At 33.6% G+C, this 11,454-nt stretch overlaps 1 protein-coding gene and 1 non-coding gene across 2 annotated transcripts in view; one reads left to right on the plus strand and one right to left on the minus strand.

The window, feature by feature from the left end:
• The window catches only part of LOC115565294 (myosin-VIIa-like), a 29,504-nt gene extending 19,546 nt beyond the window's left edge, over nucleotides 1–9,958 (plus strand). The window contains exons 6-7 of the mRNA XM_089261124.1: nucleotides 8,956–9,159; nucleotides 9,782–9,958. Coding sequence (XP_089117250.1) covers nucleotides 8,956–9,159; nucleotides 9,782–9,859 — 282 coding nt within the window. The 3' untranslated portion in view covers nucleotides 9,860–9,958. The remainder of the gene's footprint in view (nucleotides 1–8,955; nucleotides 9,160–9,781) is intronic.
• LOC115565458 (uncharacterized) lies at nucleotides 3,081–3,432 on the minus strand. The gene is made up of 2 exons (XR_016196207.1): nucleotides 3,220–3,432; nucleotides 3,081–3,155 (listed from the first exon to the last, which is right to left on the minus strand). It is a non-coding gene; the product is annotated as an uncharacterized LOC115565458 (transcript).
• Nucleotides 9,959–11,454: the final 1,496 nt, after the last annotated feature.

Consider the following 11,454-nt stretch of genomic DNA (forward strand, 5'->3'; position numbering starts at 1 on the left):
AACGCCCGACTGCAACTTTCTTACCTGTTTTTGGTTGATTTTTGTCCAAAAACTCTTGAAATTCATGATTTAAAAAAGAGATAGTCCTCAGTAAGAGTGAGACGTTTTTGTTTGTCTGCTCAGCAAATTTGCCTGATTTTTATAATTAATCGTTTTTATTGAACTGTTCACACAACTGCGGTCGGTTGTTTTTTGCCAGTGTTGAATATTCCTGTGCAAGGTTTGATCCGTGGTTTGCTGTGCAAATAACTCTCTGTGTTTCTTTCGTTACGCTCTGTAACGGCTGTTTGTTGTTGACTATCTCTCTCAACATAATCTTTCGTTCTGCTTTTCGACGGCTGATTGTTGTTGGACTCGCTCTGTCAACATATTTTAAACTCTCTTTGTTTTTATTTCTGCTGCATTTCTTTAATTTCTAATTTGATCCCAATTGCCAATATGAGCCGATGCAAAAAATCTTTCACGTTCAGGCAGGCATTGGACTCTGCACAAGCGCAATTTCTCAATTGATGGTTGTGCGATAATATGATGCATATTAAATGTGTAGGTCTCACTGGTCGTGTTTATGAAAAGATTATGTCCACGGTAAAAATTGGTAGTGGGGGTGTTCGCTGGTCTTGTCCGATTTCTTAAGACAAACAGATCAATTTTTCTAAAATTTACAGCGCAGTAAGGGCTCAGTTTTTAAAACTGAAAAAGATTTCTAAGCAGTTATCCAGTGGCTGCTGTTGAAAAAATATTAACCCAATATAATTTCGAGAGTCCCCCTTCTCCCTTGGAGTCTTAATCGTTGTTGGTACCTTATTCTGTAACAACACCGTCACCTAATTTGCTTGCCCCTCCCTCACCTTGCGCTTCAGTCTTCTCATCCGCTCCTAATTCACTTGATCCCATATCACCTGTTCCTGAAGCTAATGGTTCTTCTGTTGAAGCTGCTATTGAAATTCATGTCTCCTTTCAAAAATCTTCTCCAATTGTCGTTCAAAACATGAGTGTCAATAATTCAGCCACTCCCGGCATCTCCTTATCGGTTGTCTCTCCTCGAAAGCAAGTTTTCTTATCTAGGCTTTCATCTGATACGACCTGTGTGGCAGTATCTGCTTTTATTGCAAGCAAGACTTCGGCTAATGTTTTTATATCAAAGTTTAGCTTCGCAACTTCGCGTGAAATTGCCTCTTTCAAGATAAATGTGCCGGTAGAATATTTTAAAATTTTATGTGACCCACATTTCTGGCCACCTCATGTAGTTGTTCATGAATTTAGACCTAAAAACCGTAAGAGATCAACTCCTATTTCTGTAAATCTACCTTCGGTGCAATCGTCATCAAACATTGTACCAAAAAACTAAATACTTTCCAATCTTCTTCGCAGCTGTCCTTGATTTATCAAAATGTACGTGGCTTAAGTTCTAAACTGAAAAGTCTATTTTTGCACAGTTTTAGTGTACAATATGATATTATTGCATTCACGGAATCGTGGCTAAGTAATAAGATTCATAATAGTGAAATCCTTCAATGCGCAGAGGGGGTGGTGTGTTAAATCCAGTATCCTCTCCGAAGTGTTTACCTTTTCGTCCCTTCATGATGCGGAGATTTTAGGGGTTAAATTAACTCTCCCATCGTGCTCATTGTGTATCACATGTTCTAATATCCCTCCCTATTCTGATGTACAAGTTATGCTCAACATATTAATTGTATAAAAGAAGATTATTAACATGTGAATGATAGAGACTTGCTTCTTGTGTTGAGTGATTAATATTCCACTTCTTGGTCAGAAACTTTTAATACAAATTACTTTATTCCGACAATTGATCATTATCTTTTTGATTAATCTTTTTTAATCTCTGTTTCAGATTAACTCTATTTCCAATCATCTAAATCGTACACCAGATCTTGTGTTCATTAATTATGATTCGCTCTTTGATGTAGTGAGATCGACTCCTTTCTGTACACCTGAGGATATACCTCACCCCACTTTAGAGGTTTTATTAGCTGTTGATAATCATCTCAATTATACTCCTTTGCCTTCTAAACTTAGTCGTTGTTATCGCAAATGGGATTTTCTTTTGCTCAACGAATTAATTAACTCAACAGACTGGTCCCTTTTATATGAGTCGGTTGATATTAATTTGGTAGTATCGCTTTTTTATACAACCTTAAACTCTATTCTGGATGTGTGCATCCCTCTTTAGAATTTAAGAAATATTAAATGTAAATGTTTTTAATGTCGACTGGTCTAAGTATTCCATAGCCAAGTCTAATTTCAATCTTTTAAATACTCGATGTTATGAGAATTATCTTATAAGTTGCAAACGTCAGTTTGCCCGAGATCCTAAACAATTTTACTCATTTGTAAACTTAAAGCGCAAGTCTTCTGGTGTGCCGTTTACATTTGTCCTTGGCGCTGAAAAAACTTGTAATGACCATGATTCTTCTGATCTATTTCTTATTCTTTCTTATTCTTCTACTGATCCCTATAACAACTCATATCCATATTCACTTCCTGAATATGGGTCCATTACCGCTCCTAAGGTCACTGCTACATATCTGGCTGCAGCCATTAGGACGTTGAAATCATCTGATGTGATTAATGAGTGCAGTGTGTCTCTTCAGTCACCATTACTAAAATTGTTAGTTTCCCTCTAGTACTGGTAAGTGGTTCGTAGCTGGTGAAATCACTACTTACTAGGGTACCACCACTACTTACTTTGCTGACCCTAAGCAATGCATTTCATCATTTCGTTTTTTGTATGAAATGTCCGCAAAAAGGGTCAATCGCCACCACATCGTTTACCGCGAACTAGTGAATTGGGTCACCATAAAAGGGCTAGTTACATAGGTACCCATATGCCAGGGGTGGTGATGTGAGTACCCATGCCAGGGGTGGTGATGTGAGTACCAATGCCAGGGGTGGTGATATGAATGAAAGGGTGGTAAAAGAATGAAAAAAATTTTAAATATTTATAATTTTTTTTTTTTCAAAATACAGTTTTTTCTATATTATATTTTTCTATGTTATAACAATTTATATTATTTCATTTTCAGTTTGTTTTTTTTTGACGCTTGTATTTTAAAAAAAGCGCTTTTTCTGCAGCTGCATGGCCTTCCTAAGTTGTTCTTCGGCCGAACCACTGCCATCAACCAGATTTATTGCATCTAGGGAACAAATGTGAAGATTAAATTTTGTAATTAAATCGGCAATGAATTAAATTATACTTACCAATTAATACGTCATAGAAAGCGCTCTCTTCTTTCAAGGCAGCTTTGCCTTGAACGCCATTAACATTGTAGGCTAACACAACCGGATTAGCCATAATATTTTTAAGGTTTTTTAAAATCCCTCCAGCCATAATATGGATCATAATCGCATCAATCTGTAAACAAAGTATGAATTAGGATTTAAGAAACAATTGAAACTGTGTTTATACTAACATAAAGCTCGATTTTTTCCTGTTTTACTTTTTGGTCAGCTAAATTTTAATATATTTAAATTGAATATATATAGGTATGAATATTTAACTAAAAGCTCATTTAATCATACTTATACCTCTTAACGAATGCATTTATTCTACAAGAATATCCAGTTTTTCCTGAACCACTTTCGTTTCGGCTGAAAAACAAGTAAATAAATTTAATAGATCATTTTAAATAAAATATCGTGACACACTTACAACGTGACGAATTACTTAATTTGTTTCTATTTATTCAAAGTAATTAGCTCAATTTAAGCACTTACGGTTATTAGAAAAGTCCATCCGCCTCAAAATTTCTTCAGATGGTGAAGGCTCTGCATCTGCTAGGTAAATACTTATGTCACAGGAGTTGAAAGGCTGAGTATAAAAGTTTCTGAGGTTCATAAATCGCCTCGCTCTAAACTGTTCGACAGAGTCTTCCATTACTGATACTATTACTACAGGAATATCTCCTTCAAGATAACAATAATTATTAGGTTCCTTTTGCATTAATTTGCTACCTTTAAAAATGATATATTTATTAATCTTGACGGGGTCCGATTTTGGTAAGTCTGGTGAAAACTGCTCTTCGTCTATTCTCCTGTGTATTTGCTGTAAAATTTTGGTTGGCTTTCGAACGTAATTTGTAATATGTTTTAAATAATTCTCGAAAGCATATGCGGAACCGTTTACTGGATCGCCCACCTGCTCCACCGTTTGCTGTAAATGGAGTAAACTATGGACGTTATATGATACCCTATTTTCACCAAATATAATTGGAAAATTTTCCACAAAGAGCTGCAACATGCGCTGAATGGTTCCCAAATTTGATTTTCTGTGTAATGGGCAGCACAACATTCTATACGCGCAATGCAGTAGCTTAAACTCATAGTACTGGTCGTCAGATAGTTCATTTTTTAGTACGGATATTCCTGTGTATAGCCTAAATTGCCTAAATTCTGTCGCTTTCTAGTTTGACAGTTCATTTAGGGATCTAGGCTTTCTTACAAATTCTCTTGGCATTTTTTTGCGAAAGTCAATTAATTTTTGCGATATATTAATTTTTTTTCTTTCATTAATTTATTACAAGTCTTGTTATATATTAATCTGTTAAGAAATTTACGCATGACTCCTAAATCGATTAAATGCATACAATCTAATGGAATTTGAGTAACCATTTTAACATTTAGAGTTTCAAAGGGCGTAATTTTTGTCAAATAGTGCTTCGAGTGGTGATCGGAAGATTTTCTATTTTTGAAGTCCTCGTCTGTTATTAATTCACCGCTTTCTGTCTTGTATGTTAATACACCATTTATTTTTTTTACCAACTTGTGTACATTTCGAACATCCATGCGATGATGTATGTCCAGGAGTCCCACTGACGTAAGCCCTAGCTGGAGCATCACAAACAATGGCCCTAAGTTGTACTTCAAAGTGCTTTTCGTCTATATCAATTCCATTTTCCATCAAATCCTTTAACTCGCAAGTAAATTGGCTTAAAAATTCATCACAATTATAGGGCTTTGATTTCCTCAAATATATTCCAGCAGCAAGTACCGGTAAATTTGGAATGTTTGTCAATTTTATTAATATGGGCCAAAGTTGTGAATTGGAACTTTTAAACAGAGGAATGCCGTCAATATTCATGTCAATAATTAATTTGTTGTCATTACAATAAGTTGAGGTCAAAAGTTTATTAATTTGATTTCTTATGCCTATGTGTAAATAAAGACCTCCATCAATACGTGTTATTTCTGCTTTTTTTTGCGAACTATATTTGTAGAATTAAATGGCTTTTCAATATTTTAATTAAGTTAATCGCGCAGTCACGCGTCGGCCTATGCTTACGGAACCACAACTTAAGCTGTTCGTTTATTGTTTTTTTTTTTTTGTATTAATTTCTTTTTTTTTTCGTTTTTATTATTTATGTTTGTCACATTTAAAACATCATCAACTTTAACTTCATTTTCATTATTTTTTTTGTTTTCTCCCCTTTCTGGAGTATTTTCTGACATCGCAGCACAATACAATTTGTTTCTGTATTTTTCTTTCTGCTGCTGCTTCAGCCTTCTTAAATGTCTTTCACTATACATATTTTTTTTAATTATTATTATTATTTTATTTATTATTATTTATTTTTGTTATTTTATTATTTTAATTTGTTAAAATTTTGTTGCAATTGCATGTATGTGTTAATTGTACGTTTGTTTTCTGCTTCAAAACTTCACTTAACTTGCTCAACGGGCGAACGCAGCGGCCTTCGAACAACGAGGAAGAGCAGAAAGCATAAACGAAAACAAACGGTACTTCCATTACAATTGTTCTTGTAAATTATGAAAGGAACAGCGACAGAAAGCGAAGATTGTTTTTTACCTTCGTTATGTAATGAGAGTACCGTTTTTTTTCATTTATGTTTTCTGCCGTTTCATGCCTATAGTTTGTTGCTCAGTGGTTCGGCATTCGCTTACCGTAGGGTCAGTCAAGTAAGTACCCATGTAATGACTAGTGGGGAAGGTAGTTCGACTATGGTCAATCGCCACCTCCAGTACTACAGGGTTGTCTTTGGAAACCTCTGTGTTCCCTTCAATTTGGAAAGAATCTTTCATTATTCCTCTATATAAAAAAAGTGAAAGATCTGATATTTCCAATTATAGAGCCATTGCAAAATTATCTTCAATTCTGAAGTTATTTTAAAAAATTATAACATCGGGCTTGCAACATTTTTGCAAATCGATTCAACTTTCAAAATCGATCAACGTCCTCTAATTTACTAGAATTTACTTCGCTTGACAGTTTTTCTAAAAAAAATGCAAACTGATGTTATTTATACTGACTTCAGTAAAGCATTTGACTCAGTACATCATCAAATACTAATTCTAAAGCTGGAACATTTGGGATTTTCTCCTAGACTAGTGTCCTGAATTTCATCCTATTTAAAGCGAAGAACGCAAAGAGTCTTGCTGAGAACAGCTATTTCTAAACTCATCTTTGTTTCGCCTGGTGTACCTCAGGGCAGCCATTTGGGTCTATTACTCTTTTCTTCCTTATAAACGACCTTTCTAGCTGTGTCTCTTATTCTAAGATTTTTATACCCTGAACCCATGGAAAATGGGAAATCAGGGTATAATGGTTTTGTTAAAAGTATGTAACAGGCAGAAGGAGGCGTGGCAGACCCCACAAAGTATATATATTCTTGATCAGGGCGACAAGCTAAGTCGATTTGGCCCTGTCCGTCTGTCTGTCCGTCCGTCCGTCCGTATGTATGAACGCGTCGATTTCAGAAGATATAAGAGCTAGAGACTTCAACTTTTTTTTAAAATGTCCGTATATATCACGCGGATATCAAGTTTATCACTAAAAAACGATAACTCATTCCGATACTTTTTTATCGATAAAAAACCTTATCGAAGATCACTTAAATAATTATATCTCCTACATCTTTCAAGCTAGAGTCACCAAATTTAAAATGCATATAAAGATGTATTTTATACAATTTCGGTTTTTGTTAAAATTTACCCCCCACCCCTAAATCCACCCCCTCACCCTCATCTTTGTAAAAGTCGTATATCAAATACTAGAGACTTGTGCTTCGGTATACACATACATTTTAACATCATGATTACGTTCTGAAAGTTTCATTACGATCGTACGTCTAGAAATTAAATTATTCAACAAATAAGTTCTCATTATATTGCCACCACTGCAGCGCAACCAAAGCGCAACCGCCTGTATATGCGTGTGTGTGTGGGTATGCGTGTGTTTATTTGTATGTGTATGTGTGTGCGTGTATTTGTTTGTATGCGTGTGTGTGTGTGTGCGTGTGCGTGTGTGTGTGCTAACTATTATTGAAATATCAGTTGCTTGTAGGGTTCAGGGGATCTCGTAGTCGAGTAGTCTCGACTAGAGCTTTCTTTCTTGTTATGTATGCGAATGATGTAAAACACTGCCTTCCATACTCCAGTGCAAATGGTCATCTACACTTTCATTTATTACAAACCAATTATTTATTTCGCTTGTGCGTGAGTATTGTTCAGTTGTTTGGTCTCCGCAGCATTAACTGTATCAGGATCGTATCGAATCGGTTCAAAAACAGTTTCTTTTCTTTGCCTTAAGGGATCTGAGCTGGGAAAGTAATGTACGACTACCGTCTTACCATAGTAGGCTTCAGCTCATTGATCTTCCATCGTTAATCAATCGCAGAGTTATTTTAAGTACTGTTTTTCTGCTCAAATTGTTTAACGGTTTTATTGACTCGTCCTCTTTATTAATGCGTCTTAATTTTTCGGTTCCGTCCCGAACAACTAGACATTATCGTCCGCTTTCATTAACCTGTGTGCACTACGGATTATTCTTTGCATAGTGCGTTTTATGTTCTATGTGTTAATTTCAATAAATATTATCACGTATTTTCTTTAGACCTCTCTCTTCCTAAAATAAAATCTCTTCTATTAAATTACCCTAGGGAAACCACTCGCAATGCTACAGTTCGTTTTCAACATTGTGCAGTGATATCTCAATCCTATTCGATATTCCTTCTATTTTTCTCTTGATTAACTCATTTCTTTTTTTATTTCTTATGCTCTTTTCACTATTTCTTGCAATTTTGTTCTACTTTCCTTCTTCCTTACTAATAATTTTACGTTAAGATTTATTATAATTTTAATTAGATTAGCTATATTTAAGCTCTTGTAATATCTTATTTTAAGTTTTCCATTTCAACAATGTCTTTTCATAGTTTCAATAGTATCACTGACCACATTTGGCTGTGAAGTGGGGGGGACAAAAATCTTTTTAACAATTAAGACAAGACTCTATAAATGTTATAATCTAGATCTGAAAGTTTCATGAGCATAGTTCGTCCACAAGAAAAGTTATTAAACAATTAATTTACCGTAGCAATTCTACACTGCAGCCAATGCGCGTTTATGGGTGCTCAGGACTAATTTTCGTACCTCAAGTACAAGTACTAGTACTTGAAATACATTCTTTACAAATTGATGGCGAATTTGTAAATTGCGAAAAGTACGTTATAAAGAAATCTACGATATACTGTTTTATCCGATCTGCCAAGCCCCCAATGGGCGTAGATGGGTGGTCGACGCGGATTTACTTAATTTACTTTAGAAATTTTAGATTTATATCTCTTCTTGATTTCTGGCATATCGGAAAAATGCATTTTCCAATTCGCCTCGCTCCTAGTGGGCGTATCCGGAAAATTTTAACCCTTTACAAATCGGAGAGTATTCCAAATTTCAAGTTTCTAGCTTCAATAGCGCCGAAATTAACTACTCTCATACGGACATTGCACGAAACCAATATACTCATTTCATTGAATTTCGTGAATGAGTATAAAGAAGCTTCTCCTGTAAAATTACATTTTTCAACATACGATCATTCTCAGGATTGCGACATATGTATATTTTGTGTTATCCGATATATACATAAGTATCTAAATTACTTAACCGTAATAAATGTAATTAAAATTTAAATAATATCTATTTCAGCAATCTTTTACTTCTAATTGGCCGAGGATGTTATGGTTAGCAGTTGATCAAAATGGTATCCATTTACTAGAGCACAGATCACGAAATATTTTATGCTCACATGAGTATGAATCTCTGATATCATTTTCGCCTAATATGAATTCACTCATGATTTTTACTGGAACGGAAAAAAAACAATCTAAAGTTATTTTAAGCACATCTCAGGTAATGATACTATATATGTTGATAAAAATAATGATAAAGTAAAATTGCTGCCTATGAATATTAATTTGATTAAGAAGAAATAATTTGGAAAAGTTAAATTATGTCCTTCCTCTAGTTTAACGAACGCATCATATAAAAAAAAATTCGCATGTCAAACCGTTTTTTTTTTTTTTTTTTTTTTTTTTTTTTTTTTTTTTTTTTTTAAATAAGTGTCGCTTAATGAATAATCTTTTACAAAACAACCAACAAAATTGTAAAACCTATCTATCTTAACAACGAAATAGGAGATACTCCGAACGTAAATTATAGTGCTGCCGAATTATTATACATATATGTATATGTATACACATTGTTAATTATAATTGGGAAACTCCGGCTTTAAGGGATTCTAAAATTAATTTATATGTACATATATAAAAGTCTCAATGTTGGTAGGCAAGTACTCAGCTGGGTGCTAAGTACAGAGAACTAGTTGGAGAACTTGTGTTGGGGTTTTATTATGTATAACATACGGGAGGAGCAATTCTTGTTAAAATAATGTCTTGTACTCTTCACGATTGTTGCGTTCATTTTTATAAATATATTTGTGAATTTGTATTAACATAATTTATTTTCTTTTCAGGCTTTTCAGATAGCAACGTTAATAAATGAATACTCTGAAATAGTGAAAAAGTCGATGAATTCCCATTTAAATAATTAATTTAAATATACTCACACCAATGTGTTCCTTATATTAAGACGATCAGTTAAAATTGGACCTTATAGCTAATTTTTTCTAAAAACTGTACTAATAAATAAAGAGATAACATATTTGTAATAAATTTAATATATTGAGTGTATTGGTTTGTCCGTGTGAAAGTAATATTTTTCAAAGCTATTAAGTATATACTTAAAACTTAAAATTTATCGCCGCATTCCCGCGAAATGATCGTATGATGTTTTTTTTTTTGCGAAATTGAGTTTTTGATGCAGAACGGCTACAAAACGTCTGTCCCACATGCTTGCAAAAAATAGGAACTGAATATCAATTTTAATTTTAAGCGTATGTATAATATACATATGTAAGGTGCATCGAGTCGTAAGCAAAATATACACAAATGGTCAAATTAATAGGTGTGAAATTTTGTTTTGTTTTTAAATTGTGATGACGTATATATTTTTTCAAATATTTAAAAAATTAAACTGTCATTAAAAAATAGACATATCTTAAAATATTAAAAGCAAAAAAAAAAAGTTTAAAAAATGATAATGATTGACATAATTTTGGCGTACATCACAAAATACTAACATTTCGTTGGTCACATTAATAGGTGTATTTTATTTTAAAAAAAATATATATATATATTAAGGAAATTGAAGAGTTTTTAAGTAGGCAAAGGCAGTATTTTTGTTAAATATAAATAGATTTAAGCATACAAATTTTTATTTGCAACATTTTAATAAAATTAGATGTCTCGTGGAGTTCACTGCAGTGCTGACGAGAGAAACCTCGTTTGCGAGCTTCGTGAAGTTCGAGAAGCTTTGAAATTCCATGATTCGTCCATCAAGAGTAGGGATAAAATTGGTGTTATGACGATCATATCAACGTTTCAAAGAGTAATTAGGAATATTAGGAATACATATATTTTGTCTGGGTGAACATGACGTGGTCTACCCAATGGCAGCATATTGTCTTTGCTGATGGGAAAAATTCAATTTGGAAAGAACTGATGGCTATAATTATTAATTCCATGACAAAATTAAATTCCACATTTCCAAAACCTTTTTAAGACCTGCAGTGGACTTTCAATATTGATAATGCCCCAATTCACACCGCCCGATCCGCGAAGTCCTGGATTCAGAGCCAAAAAGTTTATCTCGTGTAGTGGCCACCATACTTACCCAACCTTAACATCATTGAAAACGTCTGGGGATGGTTGGTAAGGAAAGTGTATGAGTCCGGAAAGCAGTATAGTTGGTTAACCATATCCTTGAATTATATTGAGCAACTTTATAATTACATTCCTAATCGAATTTTTGAAGTAATCTCAAACAAAGGCGGCACTACGCGATACTAATTTTACTTAAAAGTAATAAAAACTTAACATACAAGTGTTATTTTTGGTCATCAACTTAAATAAATTGAATTTATCGCAGGCTGATGTGACTTTAATAATGTGCAAGAACGACCAAACTAATAAAAACGTACATATAGTATGGTTAAAATTTCAATTTCGATCCTTACAAAAAATATAAGAGAAATAGAAAACTCATGTAATCAAATATATACAAATTTTGAAAAATTAAAAAAAAATT

Source organism: Drosophila navojoa, chromosome 2 (assembly GCF_054131105.1).
Source record: "Drosophila navojoa isolate 15081-1374.11 chromosome 2, UAZ_NAV_1.0, whole genome shotgun sequence".
Classification (NCBI taxonomy): domain Eukaryota; kingdom Metazoa; phylum Arthropoda; class Insecta; order Diptera; family Drosophilidae; genus Drosophila; species Drosophila navojoa.